At 36.1% G+C, this 24683-nt stretch overlaps 2 protein-coding genes across 3 annotated transcripts in view; both read right to left on the bottom strand.

The window, feature by feature from the left end:
• LOC143255186 (MAD2L1-binding protein-like) overlaps window positions 1–17998 on the bottom strand; it is a 30508-nt gene extending 12510 nt beyond the window's left edge. Inside the window, exon 1 of one of the 2 annotated variants that reach the window (XM_076510459.1) lies at window positions 17665–17998. In XM_076510459.1, coding sequence (XP_076366574.1) covers window positions 17665–17919 — 255 coding nt within the window. In that variant the 5' untranslated portion in view covers window positions 17920–17998. The remainder of the gene's footprint in view (window positions 1–17664) is intronic. The other variant, XM_076510452.1, reaches the window with a different exon arrangement.
• On the bottom strand, window positions 184–2738 carry LOC143255196 (uncharacterized). The gene has a single exon (XM_076510471.1). The coding sequence runs from the start codon at window positions 1852–1854 to the stop codon at window positions 1180–1182; it is 675 nt and encodes a 224-aa protein (XP_076366586.1). The 5' UTR covers window positions 1855–2738; the 3' UTR covers window positions 184–1179.
• Window positions 17999–24683: the final 6685 nt, after the last annotated feature.

Raw genomic sequence — 24683 nt, forward strand, 5'->3', positions numbered from 1 at the left:
GATAGAGAGGGGGCAGAAGTATATCTTCCACTCATCCTCCAGATCTACCTTTGTGCTGGTGGTTGAAGAAATGCTGGAGGTGTATTTAATCCAAGATTCCTTCTGGCTTTGACGTCTAACTTGCTGAGCATGTGCACAGGCTTGCTGAAATGCAATGCAGTTTGAGAGTGTGGGGTATCTTCGAAATATATCCCAAGCACGTTTCTGAGTTTTTCATGTTATAGAACAGGCAAAATTCCACCAAGAGCAGGGATGCTGTGAGGAACATGTCGAGGTTTTAGGGATGCATCAAGTAACAGCTTGTATAATACTGTTGGTTACTGCTGCTATACAATCATGTATGGATGATTTATATAAGATGGCAGGATCAAGTTCCGAGAGAGTAGTGAAAGAAGGTCAGTTGGCCTGGACCAACTTCCAGTGAGGTACATGGGTCGAGTGGTACTGATCACAGCCAATCTCTCCTAAGATGATGAGAAAATGATCACTTCCTTGTGGATTGATGTCAACCTTCCAGGAAAAGTGAGTGAATAGCGAATGGGAACAGACAGAAAGATCTATAGCTATAAATGACTGACTGGGTGCATGAAAATATGTGTAAGAGCCAGTACTGAATAGAGCCAGGTTGTGATTCAGGAACATATGCTCTATGGCGCGCCCTCTCATATCAATACGGGAGCCACCCCAGAGGGGATTATGCCCATTGAAATCTCCCAAGATTAAAAAGGAGGTTGGCAGTTGCTCATTGAGGGTAGAGGTCTGATTGATTATAATGCATTTCATGTGTAAGGTATAGAGATCAAATAGTAATGATACAATCCAAGGAGACACAGATGGCTACAGCCTCCAAGGGTGTGGTTAATGACAGGGACCAGGTGGGTACATGCTAATCAACCAGCAATGCAACTCCCCCATGTCCCCGTCCTATACATAGCCTGTCGTTCTGGTAAAATGAATAGTGTCGGATAGTAACTATATTTGTAGGCTGTAGAAATGTTTCCTGCAAAGAAAGACATACGAGATGATAAAAGTCAATCAGATCTTTGATGTCAGTCATATTTTATTGGAAAACTCGACAGTCCCATTGGATTAGTGTGGCCATGTGCAATTATTTCAGAGAAGACGGTAGAGAGTCCTTCTGTTTAGTAACACGTTTTTTTTTCTTTATTGGATGTGGGTCTATCGCCCTCTATGGATCCTGCTCGGGTCTGAATTTATCAGTACACGTAGTAATGATTGAGGGTGTGGACAAGTGGTTTGTTTAATTTTTGGGGTATCAAGAGAGGGAGACCCTATAGTAACATCTTGACATGAAGAAGGTGAAGTTTGGCAATGACTGGAAGGTGTTGTCTGGACAGAGATGGAAGGAGACACTGATTCGTGAACCGTGTTGATTTTGGGAAGTGTTTCATTAAGATTTGCTGGTGAAGACTGTGTAGGGGATAGGGTAAGGTCTGTCTGGACTCCTACTGAAGTAGTAGAACGGGTTACAGCAGCATAAGTTCTGGACGGAATAGGTAATAATAATTTTCGAGCATCTGTGTAAGTGAGATTGTTAACTGTCTTGAGATGTTGTACTTCTTTTTCTTCTACCCATTTAGGGCATGAGGTAAAATAAGAAGGATGTGTACCATTACAGTTGATACAATGTGGTTTGAGTTGGCATTCAGTGGCATTATGGTCTTTACAACCACAACGAGCACAGGTCAAGGAACCATGGCAAGATTGTTTTAAATGACCAAATTGTTGACAATGGAAACATCGTACAGGATTTGGAATATAAGGTCGCACCTTACAATTCAGATATCCTGCTTTTATTGTTATGGGAGGATGTGGTACTGTAAATGTTAACATAAAAACATTTGTTGGTTCCAGAATTTCATCTTTTCAAGTGAAGATTCGGTGTACTGCTGTGACTCCTAGGCTGGAGAGACCTGCGAGGATCTTCGATTCGGGAACAGTCCTTAAATCTCTTTCAACTATGACTCCTCTGGAAGTATTCAAAGTGGAATGAGGAGTAGTTTCAATGGGTATGTCCCACAAGGCCTTTGATGTCAGGAGGAGTTTGGAATGCTGTGATGAAGATGTTTCCACTGAGATGTCTCCTGAACATAGCTTTTTCACGAATTTAGGGGAGCCAACAAGCCCTTCTGAATAAAAAATGGGGACATCTGCCTTTGAGGTTTGTCACTTAAGGAATGCAAAATTAGGAATCATGAGACAGATTCATCGATGCGTGGTCATTTTCCAGTAGTCAGGTTTTTCTTGATGGTTTCAAGTTGTGTTATTTTTTTGTTTGTTTTGGGAGTATCCATAATAAATAGAAAATTTTTCAGTGCCCTACATGTGGATGCACTTCAGTGCCTTAAGGGCACTGCAGCGATGGCCAGGGTTTCATGAGCACCATACCCGAACACAATATCCACAACATCCATTGTGGATGTCCTATGCTTTTACTCAGTTGACCCTGGCCCAAATGGACTAGACGACTGATCCTGGGGAGGCCACCCCAAAACTGCCCATTTACAGGAATTCAAGGCCAAAGTGGTATGTTGGAGTTGGACCCCTCAACCAACGGGATTCTCTCCTCCCCTTCTCGGGTTACCATGCATGGCAAACACGCAGATGGATGTTTAGATCCCAGAGGAGGTAAACTGCAAGAATAGAACCTTCTTTGGGAGGTTCCCTCACCACGTACAGGAATCCACATCAAGAGGGTTCCGGTATAATTCAGACAAAAAAAAAGATAATATAAATCTAGATTATATATGTAAAAACAGCTCATTTGGGTTTAGAAAACTTTTTTACGTAGAGCAGTGAACAATGTTTCGACCTTCATCGGTCATCATTAGGTTCACAAAGAAAGAAAGAGGTAACTGACTGGAAGCTGACCACATGTTTGAAAGGGGTTGTGTAACTGAGTGTCAGAATGTAGAGGGTGTGCTTAGATGTTTGAATATATAACTGGCATGCTGCATCAAACCAGAGATTTACGGATTTATACAACAAAACATAAACCAAATCAACACTAGGAATGACAGAGACAAAAAGATCTGCCACAACAAAAAACTAAGATGCAAGCAACAGAAAAGAGACCACGACAAACCATTGACTAACCTCATAATTAACAGATCCGACCGACAATTAAACACAGACGAGATACATCTACTTAACAAAGGACTCAACTTTGCAATAGTACCTAGGTACATTCCAACCTTAGAAATCAAAACGTGTTTAGAAGATCTAGCCAGACTTGTGATACTTTCCACAGAAAACAAAAACAAGAAAACAACTGAAAACAACCAACAGAAAGAAGACAACTTATACAATTTTATTGACATCCAACAGCCAAACTTCCCAGGAAAAATTAAAAATTTATATTTTTTTTGAAACACCTAAAAACAACATCTTAAATGATTTTTTAAAAGAATTTTCTCATAAACCATCAACATAATTTCACAGAACAGAAAGCTAAAAAACAATTTTACAAAAAGAGATATTAATTTCATTAAAAACCTAAAACAAGAGAAAAACAAAAATTCTGAAAACAGATAAAGGAAATGCTATAGTCATAATAAACACAAATGAATACACCCAAAAAATGAAAAACATCCTATAAGACATTAACAAATTTAAACCAATACACACAAATCTAACAAAGACACACGAAGCGCACTAAACAAAATACTACTAAGAATGAAAAAAGCCAACACAATTTCACAAACATTTTATTCCTACCTATGCAAAACCAACTCACACACACCATAAATATACAGCATCCCCAAACCTCATAAACCAGATTGTCCATTACAACCAATAATGTCCACATATGAATCGTTTAATTACAAAGCATGAGCATTCTCCAAATATGTAACATCAGCCAGCTCCTTCATCAAAGACTCTTTTAATTTCAAGTCTAATCTTAATCAACTTAATCATAAAGCCTTAATGGCCAGTTTTGATGTTATATCCATCTTTACAGAAGTTCCAACCACTGAAGCCTGCAAGATAGCCTTAGAACTCTATATCCGAGACCCTAACCCATCTATAGACATTCCCAGCAACCAATTAGCAACCTTCATAGAATTCACCACGATGAAGACAAACTTCATGTTCAACAACCACAACTATATACAAACAAATGCCCTAAGCATGGGCAACCCAGTTTCACAAGTTCTAGCCAATATTTTTATGACACAAGTTGAAACACAAGCAATTAACACAGCATTACACCCACCACTATACTGGTATAGATATGCAGATGACATTCACATCTACAGAACACACACTTATTTTTTTCAATCACATTAACACCATACATCCCAACATCAACTTCACATGTGAACAAGAAGAAAGCAATCAAATACCATTTCTTAACCTCAAAATTACAAAAACCGATACACAATTTAAAACTGAAATCCACCGAAAAATCACCCATACTGAACTATACAGTCCTTGGGACTCAGCACATGAAACAAAACAAAAACTCAACATACTATGAAACCAAATAAACACAGCCATAAAACTATGCTTACCAGATAGAATTAACGATCAATTAGACAAAATAAAACAATACTTCACCAACATCAATATTTCCTCCACAAACCATAGAAAACATTATACAAACACACCTGGACAGAAATGAAAATCAACCAACAAAAGTAAATATATCTCACAAATCAAAAAATCAAGAAACCATATACTGCTGCATACCATATATTCCCGACATCAGCAGAAAAATAACCAACATTTGGCAAAAACTGGTAACAAAATATGACATTCCAGTTAATACCAAATTTATTCAAAAACCAGGCACACAACTGAGGTCTATACTATGTAAAAACTACACTGACAAACACCACACCAACAATATTTATAAAATACAATGTGATAACTCCCACTACTTCTATATTGGAGAAACAAGTAGAAAAATGGAAACCAAATTCAAAGAACATAAAACATCACCTTCACACGTTTTTGAACACTGCAAGTCAAATAAACACAACATAACCATAATAGAAAACACTCAAATACTAAATAAAGAAACATGAACAAATGCAAAATTAAAGAAGCCTTGTTTATACAACAACTCAAGCCCAAAATAAACCAATACAAAGGAACACCTTTATACCTATATTAAAAATAATATAATAAGTAATAATAATGAAATAAATAATATAAAATTATATATACAAACATTTAAGCATGTCCTCTACATTCCAACACTCAGTTACTTTACCCTTTTCAAACGTGGTCAGCTTCCGGTCAGTTACCATTCTTTCTTTCTTTGTGAACCTGACAATGACTGAAGAAGGTCAAAACGTTGTTCACTCCTCTACATAAAAAAAAAACTTCAACCCAAACGAGCCATTTTTACGTATATATTTATCTCTAAAAGTGGATTTTCTTGACATCACTGATAGATCTAGATTGAGTTTGATTACTTTCACAACAGTGTACAGGAATTATTTTGAATGATCATTGCTAAATTGGCATGTATGCTCTGCATAAAACACAAAAATCTCGTACTTTCAACAAAAGTATGTTTACCATGACATGATTCATACTTCACTTCTGAAAGCGAATGACAAAGTTTTTCCAAAGTTGCATATCCATAAATGTTTGTCTGAATATTTAACATATGCTTGTAGTAGCCATTCATCCAATAGTTCTGGGTATTGAAATATCAGGTCATATTTTTATCTTTTACCAATTTGTTTTCAACTGATGAAAATCCATACTAAGAAAGAACTTTGCCTTCCCTGATATCTTACTGCACTTGGTTTCCAAATTCTTGTCATAAGCCAATTAAATTGTTGACACTTAATATTTATTCATACTATTTAAACTTGGGATGCATAGTTAAAGTATAAGTCCATCAACACACTCAAGCTGATGTCTCCACTAAAAATATGTCAATAATAATTACATGTAATGGTTATTTTGGACAGTTTGTGTCCAAACAGAGGGAAAATGCAAGTTGACTGTATATTGTACTGATAGACACAAATTATTGTCTGTGGATTATGGGCAAATGTTAATGATGATTAGAAAAAGTGTGTTGTGTCTTGTTTTGTCACACTGATAACTGTACATTTTATTGAATTTTCATTGGAAGTAATTATTAATTATAAAAGGTATGTACTATCAAGCAATACCCTTTCATATTTCCTTTACTCATTAATTTAAAAGTTCACTTGCATTTTATACATGCAATCAAATGAAACGTATTATTGCTGCCCACAGTACTATTCTTAATTCACTCAGAATATTTCTAGCAATTTCATTAGGTGTGAGATGTTTATAAAATCTGAATCACATTCTGGACAAAAAAACAAAATGCCAATGAAAAAAAAAAGTGAGAGAGAAAAAAGTTTTATGAAATTTTGAGCTGTTAATGATTTCTATTGGTACTGCCAAATTTGTAAACATGAAGGAAAAAACAATGTATTTGTAAGGGTACAAAAGCCATGTTAAAATTATAAATGATGACTGGCATTCAAAATGTAAGTTAAACAAATAAAAAGAAAAATAAAGAATTTAGAAAATTATATTATTTTGAATGAAGACGTGTGAAGAATAATGTAATTCGTTAAATGGAGAGTATCTTTAACCCAAAAGATAATTACTTGATTAAATTTTATTGATGGGCTCCACTATATATAATAGCTGATAATATTACAAATAACGATATTGAAGGTTTACAGTTTTTCTACTATCAAAATAAATTACATAATTACTGATGTGAATAAAAATGTCCAGTATTGATTACTAATAATTCAGTTATTTTAAATCAATTACTCAAATGAAATATACTGTTGACAGTGCTGCTAAAATAACTGCTTCAAGAAATCCTCCAGATAGTTTGGAATGGACTTTCTGAATCATTCACTAAAAAATTAAATGTAGATAATTTAAAACACCAAAAATGGTACCTCCTAAAGAAAAATTTCAGAAATGGTAACTTAGTGAATAGCTAATACAGCACATTTTCACATTTACATTCATATCATAATTACCGTATTCAACCAAAAACTATGTCAATTTCCATGTCATACAAAAAAAAAATTACAAACCTGAAAATAAGCTGCTAGACAAAGATGATGTCTGGCATAAAAACTGTTTGTTCAGAACAAGTGTCAGTACTATTTATTCTGTCTAGTACAGTACCCATGGCAAATATTTCAATTAGCAATGTTCTTTCCAAACAACCCCAGTCAGTGAATCTGATCAGTTAGATTTGAAAACAAAATCAAACAGGTACAGTAAAATCAACAGCAAAAAGTTTCCAAGCAACAATGGTAAAATGCTCAAACAATTGACAAGTATGTACTCAACTTAGATGTAACTTGTGAGAAAAATTGGGAATGAGGTTGTTCATTTCTGTTCCAATCCCTTTGCTGTCATTTGTAATGTATTTCCACATTAACAATTTCTTTATGTGAAGTATTAACTTAAAATGTTCTAACAATTTGGCAATACATACAAACACTCAAAAACAGTTCAGTGCAGGATTACCTTTGGAAGAAAAAATGTGTGTACTAAAGTCAGTAACAATCCAAAAATGAATTAATGAGGACCTCACAAAAGAAAATGGTAGCATTTGGTTAGGATATGATACTGACAAGGACAAACACATGGAAAAGATGTATTGCAAGTTATGTCAAAAGTAGGAAAAAGAAACCTGTATTTTTTGAAGACTTTTGAAATGCATGTATTATTGGTACTGAGAACATTAAGTTATTCAATCCAAAAGACCATTTCAATACAAAGTGCCACCTTCAGGCATTCCAGCTCTATGGTAATGATGAGTTTAGATCAGGATAACAAGTACATTTACCAGAAAAACTAATACCTGACCCAAAACAACCAACTGTTTTCCAGGGATTTTTTCATTATATAGATGTACAAGAACAACTGGAAAAAGTTTGATGTTGCATATTTAGTTGCAAAACATGAGTTGCCCTTCACTGTGTATGAAGACTATTAGATTAGAGAACATTATGGTGTCAACATTGGAGATATACACATTAAACACATTCAGTGTGGTGAGTTTGTCAATTTTCATGGCAAATTTCTAGCAGGTTAACTCAGGAAGAACTTGAAACAAGCAAAGTTTTATAATGTGTTGATAAATAGAGCAACAGACTGCAGTGTAACAGAGAAAGAGGTTGTCATGTATTGTATTTTAATCCTCAAAATTCCTTAGAGCACATTGGAGTCAAACTCCCATTTCTTTCCTTAAAATACATCACAAAAGCAGATGGAGCAGGAAGTAAATCATTTATTGAATCAATCTTTGCTTCTCTGGACATAACAGAAAATCAGCTTTATTTAAAAGTTGTTGAACTTGGTGCAAATTGAGCCTCAGTGAAAATGGAGATAAAAGGGGTGTGAAGGCCTTGCTTCACAAGAAATCAACAGAGTTAATTTTCAATGGTGTGTAGCTCATAAATTAGAGCTGGCAATGAAGGATACTCTTCAGCCAACTTGCTTCAAACAAGTGAATGATATGCTCATGATACTATTATGAAGATGATATATCTACCGTAAATCCCGTAAGAAACTGCATGAACTAAAGTAAATTTACAAACTTGCAAAAAGTACATTTAACTTGTGGAAGGATCAGTAAAACCAAAAAGAACATATGCTACACAACAGATTTCATTCAAACTGGGAGCCTTAAGATTAGTGATGGATAAATTTGTATGATGTATTTGGAACATCTGACTGTTCAGAGATGAAATGATAAAATTGCTGAATTGCAAAATTAAATGTTCAAATGGAATGCACACATATAAAAAGTTGACTTTAACTCTGTCCAATATGGCAAAAATCTGGAATTATTGGAATCAAAGAAAAAAAAAACAAACTAAGCTTGTATCCTCTTCCATATCTTCCTGTTTATATGGCTCTACTAGTTCTTTAAGAAAATTGTTTTCATATTAAATACTGGCACATGAAGACAGAGAGGAGCCAGTATCATCCACCAAATTAACTGAAAAATGTTGTGATTCTGAAATAAGTGAATTGTTTGAACATTTTCAAGACATCTTGTGTAATGTTGTTATCAAATGAACCTGTGATGAAGTTATTGGCAAATTACGATCTGTTCACTTACAACAACAACTACCAATAACTTGGTAAACATAATTACAAAGAAATCTAAAGATTTCTTTTACAGTCTTTCTATGCAAAAACTAAATGGAGGAACATTCTAACATTAATTTAATTGCTATTTTCTGTTTGTTTTAAATGCAAAACTGGAAATGTTTTCAAAAGTAAAGTGAACAAATGTTGATTCAAAATTTTCAGTAGGTAAGAAAAGGCTACCTCATTTATTAAGAATCATGGAAGGCTCTGCATTTGTTCTTTTGAAGTGACCCCAGAAACTAAGACATGGAGTGAGAGATATTAGAATACCCAAACAAAAGAAAAGGAAAAATACAAAGAGCACATGTAAAGATGAAATAAATATTGTCATAAGGACAATAACAATGAGCTTTTATTAACAGGCAGTAGTAGCATAGAAGGTAACAGAGCTAATGAAAATGTGAACACAGCTATTTTAATGCCATCTTCACAGTTCTGGGTCTGAGGTTGAGATGCAGTCAAAGAGTAACAGTGATGCAAGCTGATATATTTAAAATGTCCTTTTCAGTGACAGTGGTTCAGAGACAGAAATACTTTTTGGCTTTTAAATTTTATATCATCTAGGGCACTCTAATTTACTATTGTATTTTATAGCCCATTTTAACGTTATTGCTTACGTTTTATGATCATCATGAGAGTAAAACAAGAAAAAAAAATTTTTTCTCATGTTTTCCTTGACTGTTTATAGTATTGATTATGATACAGGAAGAAAGCAATCAAATATCATTTCTTAACCTCAAAATTACAAGAACCGATACACAATTTAAAACTTAAATCCACCGAAAAATCCACTCAGCACATGAAACAAAACAAAAAGAACTAAAAAAAACACAAACAGCCATAAAACTATGCTCACCAGATAAAATTAACAATCAATTAGACAAAATAAAATAATACTTCATCAACATCAATAAGTTTCCTCCACGAACTGTAGAAAACAGACAAAAAGCAAAATCAACTAACAAAAGTAAATATATCCCATGAATTAAAAAATCATGAAACCATATACTGCTGCATACTGTATATTTCCAACATCAGCAGAAAAATAACCAACATTTTGCAAAAACTAGTAACAAAATATCACATTCCAATTAGTACCAAATTTATTCAAAAACCAGGCACAAAACCAAGGTCTATACTATGTAAAAACTACACTGACAAACACCACACCAACATTATTTATTAAATATAATGTGATAACTCCCACGACTTCTATATTAAAGAAACAAGTAGAAAAATGGAAACCAGATTCAAAGGAAACAAAAAACCACATTCACATGTTTTTGAACACTGCAAATCAAATAAACACAACATAACCATAAAAAACATCCAAATACTAAATAAAAAACATAAACAAATACAAAATTAAAGAAGCTTTACTTATACAACAACTCAAGCCCAAAATAAACCAATACAAAGGAACACCTTTATACCTATATTAATAAATATAATCAAACATCTAGGCATGCCCTCTACATTACTGCACTCAATTACACAAACCCCTTCAAAGATGTGGTCAGCTATTGGTCAGTTACCTCTTTATTTTTTTTTTATGAACCTGATGATGATTCAAGGTCGAAATGTTGTTTGCTCCTCTACATAAAAAAAAAATCTCAACCCATACCAGCCGTTTTTTATATATATATAGTTTTACACTGCCTTCACGTCAGAGGCATTTCAATTGCTTTTTCCAAATAAAAACACTCATTTCAATAACACATTTTTCAGTTTATTTCATACATATAAAATATTAGTCTATGATATTCTTGAATTAATTGATATTATACTTACATCACTAAACTTAGTATCTTTCATATAATTTATCAGTCTAGTAATGAAAAATTCACCTATCAAATTTTAAGTTTTAAACATAAAACTAATTAAAAAGACAAGAGTTGATTGATTGATTGATTTAGTGTTTTATGGCACAAAGCAGCGAGGCTATCTGCACCAGACATTCGGTAAAAAATGTAAAAAAATAAATAAATAAATGTAGTAATAGACATAAATGGAAATGAAGGTAAAACAAAAAAGTATAAAACCAATGTGGACACCTAGTCTACAATGTTAAGATAGAAGGCAGAGTATAAGAAGTTGTAAGGTATTTACTCTAGCAAAAAGGTAATGATCATAACCCGCCAGGAAGACTAACAGGTAAGTTCAAGAACCACCGTCAGTCACCTGAAGTTGGTCTTTCCAGTCCTGGTTCTGGGTTATGAGTCAATATGGCCAGTACTAAAAAGTAAAGTAGTAAAAGTGTGAAATGATATGCAGCAAAAGAATAATAACAACTCGCCAGGATGACTAACGAGTATTTCAAACAGTAGCGTTAGTCACCTGAAGTTGGCCTTTCCAGTCCTGGTGTCGAGTTATTTAATGTTCTGGCCATTGTCCAATGTCAAATTGAATGAGAGAGATTAAAACTGTAAAAAAGGAACCACAATTAAAAACGTGTAATGAATAAATAAGCAACACTTAAATGAGATTAAAAAGATTAATGGCCATTAAAAAATTAAAAACATTATCAAGATGGACAGAGTCACCATCACCAATAACTCTGTCCAATGTTACAGACTGACCCTGGGAAAAAATATGTTTAAAATATTGCCGTCGTTGGGAATTGTAACGATGGCAAGAAAGTAAAACGTGGCTGACAGTGATTTGAGTGTTACACAAACTACACATTGGTGCATCAGTTCCAGATAAAAGAAAATGATGAGTTAAACAACTGTGACCAATGTGTAGCCTAGTGAGAATAACTTCCTCCTTCCAAACTTTACGGAAGCTAGATAGCCAAAGTCCAATTTTGGGTTTGATTTGAAAAAGTTTGTTGTTGCGTTGCTCACTCCAAGTGGACTGCCAGCTGGCACGGAGCCGAGCCTTGAAGACAACACCATAGTCCATGAACGGAATAGGCATAGGAGTGATGGTGCTGAAGCAGACATATTTAGCTGCCATGTCTGCAAGCTCATTCCCGCGAATACCAACATGGCCTGGTATCCAGAAAAACTGGATTGAAGTAGCTGCTAATGAGAAATGGGCTAGTCGGTTTCGAATATCAGCGAGAATAGGATGTGAGCTAACGTGTAGCAATTCCAAGGCAAGTATAGAACTAAGCAAATCAGTATAAATAGTGCAGTTGGAGTACTGCTCAGCTGCAATATGATCCAGGGCAAAAGATATGGCATACAGTTCAGCAGTGAACACAGAAGCTGTAGAAGGGATTCTGCGCGCAACTACTGACCCATAGCAAACCATAGCAGAGCCCACTGAATTACCTGATTTGGAACCATCTGTATAAATGGGAACTGAATGATTGTTTGAAAGATATTCATTGAATAAAAGATGGTACTTCCAATCTGGAGTATCTGCCTTTTTTAGGTGACTGAAAGAAAGGTCACATTTGGGGGCTGTAATAAGCCATGGTGGGATGGGCCAACCTGTGGAATCTGCAATGTTATCCAAGGACAGACCCAATTCATCCAATTGCGCCTGGGTGCGAAGGCCAAACGGAGCAATGACAGATCGTCTGTTCTGAAAAAGTACTGCCCACCGAGGAAGGAAAACACATTTCCAGGTGGGATGCTTTGGTAAGGAATGAAGTTTTGAAGCATATTGTAAAGATAGTTGCAAACAGCGAAGGTGTAGAGAAGGTTCATGAGATTCAATGTATATACTTTGAACTGGAGAGGTACGGAAAGCCCCAGTGCAGAGTCGAAGTCCTTGGTGATGAATGGGGTCCAGCATCTTTAAGGCCAAGGGTCTGGCAGAGCCATAGACCATTGATCCATAATTGAGTTTCGATCTAATAAGAGCACGATATACCTTTAACATTGAACAGCGATCTGCCCCCCAACTGGAATAAGAGAGAACACGGAGGATGTTCAGTGCTCTTGTGCATTTGACCAAGCTGCTTTAAGTGTGGTATAAAGGTCAGTTTACGATCAAAGATAAGCCCCAAGAACTTGGTCTCCGGGACCACTGGCAGCAAAACTTCACCGATATGAAGTTCAGGATCAGGGTGAATATCCCGTCGACGGCAAAAGTGCATGCATACAGTTTTGGAGAGAGAGAAATTAAAGCCGTTCGCCAGAGTCCACTTTCGTATACAACTGACGGCGGTTTGTAGTTGCCGCTCAATATATCTCATGTTTGACGACTGATATGAGATGTGAAAGTCGTCGACATACAGCCCATTCGCAACAGTGAGAAGGAGTTGTTCAGTGATGGCATTTATCTTTATACTGAAGAGTGTAACGCTCAATACACAGCCTTGAGGGACTCCAAGTTCCTGTACAAAAGAACGGGAAAGTGTCGAACCCACACGAACTTGGAATCTCCTGTCCATTAAAAATTTTTTAATAAACATGGGTAGATGGCCACGTAACCCATATGTATGGAGGTCTCGCAAAACCCATACCATGTTGTGTCGTAAGCCTTCTCTATGTCAAAGAATATTGATACAAGATGTTGGCGGTTGAGAAAGGCTTCTCTGATAGATGTTTCAAGACTAATTAGGTGGTCTGTGGTGGAGTGCTGTCGACGGAACCCACACTGGGTGGGCGAGAGAGGTTGTTTGATTCAAGGAACCAAACAAGACAAGCATTAACCATCCTTTCTAATGTCTTACAGAGACAGCTCCTCAAAGCAACTGGACGGTAGTTTGAAGGAATCTTGGGATCTTTCCCTGGCTTAGAGAAAGGTAAAATAATAACCTGGTGCCAGGCATCAGGAAAAACATTCTCCTGCCAGATCCGGTTGAAAACAATCAGAAGGACATCAAGAGAAGCAGGAGATAGATGGTGCAGCATGTCATAATGAATATCATCAGGTCCAACAGACATACTGGCAGACCGATGAAGGGCCATTTTTAGTTCCACCAGGGTAAAGGGACAATTATAGTCAAAGAAACAGTCAGTTTGAAAGAAAAGAGGTGATCGCTCTGCCCGAGTCTTGATGGCCAGGAAGGTGGAGGAACAAGCAGAAGTGCTAGATACCCGGCAAAAGCTTTCACCTAGAGTGTTAGCGATGTTTCAAACATCAGTCACCTCCTGACCATCAGAGAGTAAGATCGAGAGGGGGACAGAATTGTAGTGCCCATTAACCTTTCGAATCCTGTCGCATATGATCTTGGAACTGGTGGTAGAAGATATGCTGGTTGTGAACTTAATCCAAGATTCCTTCTGGTTTTGACGTCTTACCCACCTAGCATGTGTACAGGCCCGTTGGAAAGCAACCCGGTTTGAAAGTGTGGGATATCTACGAAAAGTATCCCAGGCCCGCTTTTGAGCCTTCCGTGCTAAGTGGCAAGCAGGATTCCACCATGGACGAGGATATCGTGGAAAACGTGTCGAGGTTTTAGGAATACACTGAGCAGCTGCATGTGTAATACAGTCAGTTACCACTGCTACACAGTCGTCTATTGATGGCTGATTTACGATGGCAGGATCAAATTCTGCGAGAGCAGTGAAAGTGGACCAGTCTGCCTGATCCAGCTTCCACCTGGGCACGCGGGTAGGGTGGCATCGACCACGGCCAGTCTCTCTCAAAAGGATCGGAAAATGATCACTGCCTAGTGGATTACTGTCAACCCTCCATGAAAATGGGAGAATAATGAAGGGGAGCAAACTGAGAGATCAATAGCGGTAAAGGACTGACTAGGTGCATGAAAGTAAGTGGAAGAACCAGTATTGAAAAGAGAAAGATTGTGATCAGAGAGCATCCACTCTACAGAACGGCCCCTCCCATCAATAATAGCACTTCCCCAGAGGGGATGATGTCCATTAAAATCCCCTAGGATTAGAAATGGAGATGGCAATTGTTCAACGAGAGCATCAAGATCTGATTGATCATATGTCTCTCCAGGGGACAGGTACAGAGAACAAACAGTGATGGTATGACCCAAGGAAACACGGATGGCTACAGCCTCCAAGGGTGTGTTGAGTGACAAAGACAGGGTGGGCACGTGTTGATCAACCAACAGTGCCACCCCTCCATGTACTCGACCTTCACACAACCTGTCATTTCTGTATAGAGAAAACTGCCGAATGGAGACAGTATCAGCAGTTTTGAGAAATGTTTCTTGTAAAGAAAGACAAACAGGATGGTAGGAAGCAATCAGCGTTTTGATATCATCCAGATTAGAACATAAACCTCGACAGTTCCATTGTATCAAGGTGGCCATTTTTAAGAATGGGTAGGTGAAGTGGCTGGAGAACCCTTCGGTTTATGACCACATCTTTTTTCTTTACTGTCTTTAGTCGGAGGAGGTCTATCAACCTCCATGGATCCTGCTCTGGGTCAGGTGGGCAGGTTTTTGTTGTTGGAAGGGGAATCCAGTGACTGAGGATGCAAACGAATAATTGTTTTGTCTCTTGTGGTGGAAGAAAAAGATGTATCAGAAGAAATGCCTGTATTTGAAACTGAAGGACGTGGATCTTGAGGTTTGTTGGAAGGTATGGGAGGAACAGAGGTGGGTGTGGAAGTCGATTCATCAAGTTTTTTAACCACGGAGGTCAAAAGGCTTTTCATTTGTTTTGAAAATGATTCTCTTGGAGGCACAGAGAGATCTGTCTGCACTCCCACTGTAGTTGTGGAATGAAGTGCAGCAGCATATGTCCGAGATGGAGTTGTGGACAGCAATTTCCGAGCCTCAGGATAACTAATGTTATGTGTCGTTTTCAAACGCTATACCTCTTTTTCCTCCAACCATTTTGGGCAAGAATGAAAGTAAGAGGGGTGAGAACCATTGCAGTTTACGCAATGTGGGTTCATGTCACAGTCATAGGCATCGTGGTCCTTGCCTCCACAACGAGCACATGTCAGGGAACCATGACAAGATGTCTTTGAGTGGCGAATCTCTGACATTGGAAACATCAAGAGGGTTTGGTATGTATGGCTGAACCCTGCAATGAGATAACCTGCCTTGATGGTGGCAGGTGCACGCGGTGAAGTAAATGTTAAAACGAGGGTATTTGTTGGTAGTGTAACTCCATCTTTGTGAGTGGAGATGCCTCACTGCAGAAACTCCTTGAGTGGAGAGACCAGCGAGAATCTCTGACTCGGAACGTTCTTCAAATCCTTTCAACAATAACTCCTCATGAAGAATTCAAGGTAGCATGGGGTGTAACCTCAATAGGTATATCCCCAATTGCCTTTGAATTCAAGAGGAGTTCACTGTGTTGGGATGTGGATGTTTGAACCAATATGTCACCAGATCGAAGTTTCTTTACTGACTTTGGAGAGCCAGCAAGTCCCTCTAGTCCCTTTTGAATAAAAAAGGGGACATTTGCCCTAAAGGTTTTTCCGAAAGAGAATGTAATATAAAAAAATGAGGTAATGTGTGTTACTGATGTTGAAGATTGCTGTTCTGAGTATTCAAGACGTGGTCGCTACCCATTGACTGTTTTTTTACAATTTTATTTAAATTTTTAGAGGATCCATAGGAAAAGAAAAATTTCGGTACCCACTGACCCCACCCACCATGGAGCCCTACAAGGGGACGCACTACAAAGTCACGCAAGGACAATGCAGCAACGCCAGGGTTTCGTGAGCACTATACCCAAACACCAGCATCAGGCACAATGTCCACAACACCCGTTGAGAACTTCCAACACTGGTACTTGGTTGACTCTAGGCCAAGTGGACCAGCCGATTGACCCAAGGGGCCACCCAAAGGCAGCCTGCCTACAAGAATTCGAGGCCAAAGTGGTGTGTTAGGGTTGGATCCCTCAACCACCAGGATCCTCTCCTCCCCTTCACAGGTCGCCATGCACAACAAACACGTGGGTGGATGTTTAGATCCCAGAGAAGGTAACCAGATAGAACAGAACCTTCCCTGGGAAGTCCCCTCACCACGTACAGGAATCCACACCGAGGGAAAAGAGAGGGAATCGTCAATAGGCACAGTAGTTAAAATTCTTTTTGACAGGATTAGAGTAAATTAATCTGCAAGACTTTTTATTCTTTTTTTTTTTAATAGCTATATTTTTTTGTGTGCGTAAGTAAAACAAAGCACAGAGTGTGTGTATACCCAACTCACTTTTATTACATATCAGAATCTGTAACAGTCTTGTCTCATATTGATGTTGTTTTAGTTCTAGGCAAGATTAAAGTAAATTAATCTGCAAGACCTTAGGCATCTTCATATACATCAAAAATGTTTGACTTACTGAATCTAAAACTAACTAGATTTCAAAATACGAGTCAAATTGATGGAGTATGAGATAAAATTTTCTACTTGAAAAAACAAACTCGGAGCCATTATAACTCAATTTTTTATGAGTTGCTATATCACGGCTAATAAAAATTATATAAGCACATATATCTACATGAATCTTCTATATTCAAATTATACTTTTTAAAAGTCATAGGTTGATGATCAACATAAACCGTAAAATAGTATTTTATTCCAAAAGTATCAAATTATCTTACAATTGCCATGGCTGAGACCCAGCACTGAGTTTTCAAAAGTAATAGTACTTATGCATAAAGTTATCATTTTTAGCTCACCTGGTTAAGCTTAATATTTGTGCAAAGACGACGATTTGATTCAGCACTGCCAATAGGCTTAGTAGAATTTTCCTTTTCTGATTCATCAGTCACCCATCGCTTTAGTTGTACGAATGGAAGTGGAATTTGCTCCCTTTGATATAATATGTATTTAATAAGCTCTACTGACAGCTTTCCAAATGTTTGTTGGTGGACCAATTCTTTAAATTCAATTACACATTGAGCTGAAACTTTCTTCTCTTTAAATCTCTCCATTAGGCCTAAATCACAAAATTTCAAAAATCCCTCGCTCAGTCTTAAGTAAAGTACGCAGTTCACGCAAATTAAAATGATGAAAAGTTCGAAAACGTGATACGTATATCAGCAACGACAAACTAAAGATGTTAGGACCTGCTATAGTCTTTTTATTTTTTAATAATAATAAAATGTAATAAATACAACAAGTGATTATAAGATCGTTTTATTTTATACTCTTTTTTTTCTAGTACAGTAAGAAATTGTTTATTTGTTATGTGAATGTCTAATGGCAAGAACACTGATTCATTGCCTTATGTTGGTTCGTTCCTGCTTCGTGTACTAACACTTAACAGTAAAATAAACATAGGAAATAGATATCAAAATCTTAAATTATTTCACATGTTTCGATAAATAATTTTTTTTGCTTTTCACTCCTTTTGGCCCAAATTACAGGTTATATTTTCTCTACAGTTGTGGTAATAATAATAATATTGTTAGATTTTTACTCAAGCAATATATGTATGTAACAATATATGTACATGAAGAAAAAATATGCATTTTGCGTTGTTAAAACACTTATTTGAATAGAACTTCGAAAGAACTTTTCTTTCATCTTTTCATCTTTCGAAGCTCTACTCAAATAGTGGTTGAGTCTAACAACGCAAAATGCATAATTTTTTCGTTATGTTCATTGGCCTTAAGATTTTGGCCAGCAGTCTATAACAGATGTGTGGAAGCCATTACCACGATGCTATTCTTATTGCAAAGTTCGCTGATTATGAATTTTGTGTTAAAATTATTGATTTTTACGTTTGCAGCATAACTATCAGAGTATTGAGGAGTATGGATTTTAACGTTTGAAAGCACAGTTATATTAGCTTCCAATCATATCAAGCTCTTATGTATATCATAACTAAACTTCATCTTGATAAAGAATAAATGAATTAAATATACAGTTATTTTTTGTTATTTTGAATTAAGCACAAAGCTACACAATGGGCTATCTGTGCTCTGCCCACCACGAGTATCGAAACCCGGTTTTTAGCGTTGTAAGTCCGCAGACATACCGCTGAGCCATTGGGGGGCTAAATATATAGTTCTTACGTCCTTAATGATAAAGATAAAAACGCATTGTTTCATCTTTTGCGTCCCTTTGCTGTTTTCGATAGCATAGGAGATTTGGGTTAGATTTAGACCCATACAGCCTCTATAGTAAAAGTATTATAAGTAACAGATGCGTTAAACATTATAACCAATACTTTTACTGAAAGCAGCATTAAATTAAAACAAAACAGACTATATGTCATTAACGGAATACATAAACACTATTGGTGTGATTCTTGTATTATCATAGATTAAATTAATGTTCTCGAAGAGTCTGACATCAGTGTAAGAGAATCTTTAAACAATTTCCGTAATAACATAACCAATGAAAGATCATTACACAGCTTCTTCAGTGCAACTTTGAGTAGCTTGACACCTAAGATAACATAATACTAAAGGACAACAAGGGACCTTTTAGTTAATCCAGGCTGTTCTATTAACTGACCTAAACTGTAAAAGCAAAAAACCGTAAAAATAAGGCTTCATTATTCAAACGTTTGTCAAGCTTTTTCTTGAAGTTAATTGAATTAACTGCATTCACTACATCCGAAAAGCAACTGTTCCACAAACCAGTATTACTATTTGACCAACACCACCGCTAGTACAGCGGTATGTCTCCGTCTTTACAACGCTACAATCAGGGATTCGATTCCCCTCGGTGGGCTGAGCAGATAGCCCGATGTGGCTTTGCTATAAGAAAAACACAAACACTATTTGACCAAAGTTAGGATAATAAAGCTGTCTTAGTTAAATATACCTTTTTAACAGACAAAATTTATATTTCTGTCTCCTAGTCTTACTATTCTCATCATAAATATGAAAACAGATAATGCATCAATACTATTAACGCTCTTGACAAATTTAACCGCTTCGGTGACATCCTCTCTAACTTTTTTTTTTTTTCAAATAAATTACTACAACGTGTATTAGTGGTTAGGTTTTTGTGTTTTTTTTTTTCAAAATTCAAGTTTAATTAAATAAAATATACATTTGCAATCTTGTGAGCTGAAGTTACATATGATAGATATGCCTTGCATTTGTTGAAAGAAATTTTGGCCGAACTGAAAAATATTTGAAAACACAACAACCCTAAAAGCTTGTAAGAATATGTTTCTGAAAAACATTTTTTTATCAATAACATTGTTATAGAAACATTTGTTTACTAACACAAGCGCTTTTCCAGTGGTTCAGTTGTATGTTTGTTGCCCCCTTCCTCCCTCAGTTGCACAACGGTATGTCTGCAGACTTGCAATGCGAAAAACCGGGTTTCGATATCTGTGATGGGCAGAGCACGTATAGCTCTTTATACAGTTATGCGTTTAATTACAAACAATAACAACTACCACAAAATTTCATTTATCAGAATTTTTAACATATCCTGAATTTTTTGCTGAAAACTGTTTAATATTATCTGAAAAGCCCCCCGCTAGTACAGCGGTATGTCTCCGGATTTACAACGCTAAAATCAGGGGTTCGATTCTCCTCGGTGGGCTCAGCAGATAGCCCTTTGTGGCTTTGCTATATGAAAAACACACACAAACACACATTATCTGTAAAAAATAACACTGCACAGATTACGAAAATCATAAGTTTCTATTGTTTCAATCTCAAAGTCTTTAATTATTTTGCATTCAATGGAATTACTGTTGATAACAAATAGATTAATACTACTACTATTTCTTTTTCAACGCTGTTTGGCCCGACATGGCCAGGTTGGTTAACGCGATCAACTCGTAATCTGAGGGTCGTGGGTTCGAATTCCCTTCACACCAAACATGCTCGCCCTTTCAGCTGTGGGGGCGTTATAAATGTGACGGCCAATCCCACTATTCGTTGGTAAAAGAATATCCCAAGAGTTGGCGGTGGGTGATGATGACTAGCTGCCTTCCCTTTAGTCTTACACTGCTAAATTAAGGACGGCTAGCACAGATATCCCTTGAGTAGCTTTGTACGAAATTCAACAACACACACACGCAAAACACAGATAACCTATTATGTAACTTTGTGCTTGCTTACAAACAAACAAAGCTAGACTGTTAGCTATTTTTATTTGTAGATGTTTATTATGCTTGTTAGAATTCAAAAAAATAATTGTAAATTTTTAACACTGGCAATAAATCTGTATTTCCAGTGTTTTATGTAGTTTAGGAATATTAGGTGTTACATCACAAGATTTTACGAAATGTACAACAAAGTCTTATAAAATTGTAATACGTTCTTGTATGGTACTTGGCGATTTTAATGCGTTTACACACATCATAACCCGGTGTTCTTGAAATTAAACTTAGATCTTTACAGAAATTGTAATATATATATTTACAGATGAAAACAAAATTGTTAGCTGCTTTATCGGCGAGTGTGATTGTGTATCCATTTTCCGTAGAATTTAAATATTGAATCTCCTTTTTTGTTATTCACATCATATTTATTGCACTTGTAGTATGGAAATATTGCACAAGTTACTTTTCCATATAAACATTTTGCTATCTCCAATTTCTTAAATGTTTCCAAGTTCTTATTTTGGAGAACACTAAATACAATTGAAATCATGCTCAAAATACCGCCTGAGTAGTTATTTTTTAAAGATTGGCAGGACAAGTAACTTATCTGCTCTTTTATTGGATCACTGCTTTGTATTCTGTTTTACCTGAATTTTGTCAGGAAATAGGAATTATGATACCTTGCCACTGTTATATGGAACAGAGATACTTTCACATTTTGGTGCCTGTTTTCTGATTGGTGAGGCGCAGATGGAATGTACTTTGTAATTGCAAGTTTAAGCACTTTTCAAATGAAATTGGCTCTGACCTTTGAGAAGAGCAAAAAATAAACCAAAACACTATGTTTTTCTCTTTAAATCCGCTTGCAACAAATCAGTGCACTTTTCCTTTTATAAACTGAATCCACGAACCTCTTTTCTTCTTCTTTTGAAGATCAGCAAACTGTATGCCGTTCTAAAATACTGACTTCGAGTAATGTACAAATATTGAATATCTTACTCTCCTATTTATATATATCTCTTAACTACAAAATTCTTAAATGTTTAGTTTAGTTTTAGCTTTGTTTAGTTGTAAAGAATTTTTGCTTTGTAAATACATCTACACATTGATAAATTAATATTTTATTTAAAAGGTTTTATGTGCTGTTCACAAATGTAATTAATTTCAGCAAAATATATTATCTTTGAAGAGAACAGACTCGTTTCTATCCTAAAGAAGCCAGTACTTAATGATAAAGTTTTGCTTGTGTCTTGATCTTTATTATGCGTTTCATTTACTCCGTCAGAACGCAATAGTTAAGCCAAATTTTAGTTTTATTCAAACTTAAAAGGCCTAGCATGACCAGGTGGCTAAGGCACTCGACTCGTAATCCTAGGGTTGCGGATTCGAAATTCCGTCACACGAAACAAGCTCGCTCTTTCAGCCATGGGGGCGTTATAATTTGACGGTCAATCCCACTATTCGTTGATACAAGAGTAACCCAAGAGTTGGCGGTGGGTGGTGATGACTAGCGGCCTTCCCTATAGTTTTACACTGCAAAATTAGGGACGGCTAGCGCAGATAGTCCTCGGGTAGCTTTGAGCGAAATTCAAAACAAACCGAATTTAAAGATTGTATTTTGTCTTTTTCAATCCACTAGAGCATGATGATGGGTAAAAGTAAATATGCAGTCTAGCTAAATAATGAATGAATATTTGCTCTATTTGTTAATATTCTTATTAACAGTATAGTCACCCAGTGGCTCAGCAGTATGTCTGTGGACTTACAACGCTAAAATCCGGGTGTCGATACCCGTGGTGGGCAGAGCACAGATAACCCATTGTGTAGCTTTGTGCTTAGTTCAAAACAACAACAGCAACTTACTGTGGTTTATAGGTATGTATTGACAAAAAGTCGTGATATCCAATAAGATATGAAAAAAAGATGTGGGCAAAAAAAGATTGAGTGTGCGAATTAAAGAAGTGAGATCAAAATTGGCGACAAAATTGCTAGTTACACTTATAGCATTGTTGTTGTTGTTTTGAATTAAGCACGAAGCCACACAATGGGCTATCTGTGCTGTGCCCACCACGGGTATCGAAACCCGGTTTTTAGCGTTGTAAGTCCGCAGACACACCGCTAAGCTACTGGGGGGCGCCACAGAAAGTAAGAAAGTGACACGCATTAGCTTTAGGATAGCAACTCTATTATTCGGAATGGATTTTATTTTACAGAACCAACCAGATTCTTTAAAGTATATGCTGGTAGTTCTTCTTATCTAAAACGACGTTAATAGTTTCGTTTATAGTGACGCCATGGAATTCAAATTAACAGAGTATTGCCATCACTTTATGCAATCAGTACACCCGTATCAAATATCATTATTTATACTAATTGCTTAAGCTAATATTAAGTGACGCTAAACGCTCTTTAATTAGGATAATTTCATAAAATTCGGTACATTTGTACCGAAAAGTTGTCAGTGAATAATAAATAATAACCGTCCATCCGTGTGACTTGTTTTCAAGACTTAAGCTTGAAAAGGCTACTCCATGTCGCTTGACCAATACGCACGTCCTTTACTTTGTAATGTTGTTACTCTAAATCGTCCGTCTTTAATCCGAATATCAAAAACTAAAAACGGTCTACTTTTACTTCAGAGAAAGCTGTAGTAAAAATTTCAGACTATAGCTCACGCGACTTTTTGCCTAGCTTTTTGTGTAGTTTTGAGCTTAATAACAATCAATGCGTGTTCTTCTCTTTCACACACAGACACAACTTTTTCAATATGCATCGCAGTCGTTGCATGTGTTCGTATCATCTCTTAGAGTCAATATATTCTAAGCATTGACGAATTGAAACTACAATTAACTGAATTAACGTTGATAAGGGAACTGTAAATACTACTAGATGCAGATCAACTTTTACCCTTGTGTTGGAAATATCATGGAATTTAAGGTAGCTAAGCGTAATTTACCAAGCTTGCTTTGAGCATGTATAAATTCGAAATAAACAAATTCAAGTGTTTTCGTGTTACTCAAAACTAGAAAATTGATAACGAAAATTCTACATTCAGAATTTTAAGTCATTTTGTCAAAAAATACCTGAAGAGTTGAAAATTCAGTTGATCATGAAAACTGAAAATCAATTAAATATTGACACAAGAATTCCAGTAAGAGAAAGAATTAAACTAACTGAAAAGAAAACAGTTCATAATCGCCTGAGCCTTTAGTAGCTAACTTGTTATACACCAAACAACGTCACTTGATCAAGATAAATCTTAGTTTGTTAATGACATTGAAGCAAGTTACTTTAGTATGAGTAGAAGAATTTGTCCAGCATATGAACTAACTAATACAGTGACACTAACTCCTTAATAAAGGTTAGTTTGGAGTTACCTTCTAGTGAGGTAAGAAAGTATCACATCTCGTTCACTTTAGAATATGTTAAAAGAACATAACGGTTGTAAATTCCTTCACTATAGAATAAATTTAAGAAAAAGAAACAGAACACATCACGACTGAAATATTTAAATTTCTTATTTTAGAATTTAACTGTATTTTTCTTATAGTGTTTTTGAATTGATTCGCGAGCAGACATTGTTAAGCTATATAAACAATTAAATAGCTATACTAAAATAAGTACATCATAAAAATAAAGCATATATCGCAAATAATAATAGTGCTCTGAAATTTGATG

Source organism: Tachypleus tridentatus, chromosome 1, assembly GCF_004210375.1.
Source record: "Tachypleus tridentatus isolate NWPU-2018 chromosome 1, ASM421037v1, whole genome shotgun sequence".
Lineage (NCBI taxonomy): Eukaryota > Metazoa > Arthropoda > Merostomata > Xiphosura > Limulidae > Tachypleus > Tachypleus tridentatus.

Coding starts and splice junctions, on each gene's coding strand:
- LOC143255196 (XM_076510471.1), bottom strand. CDS start 1,854: ATGTTAACATTTACAGTACCACATCCTCCCATAACAATAAAAGCAGGA.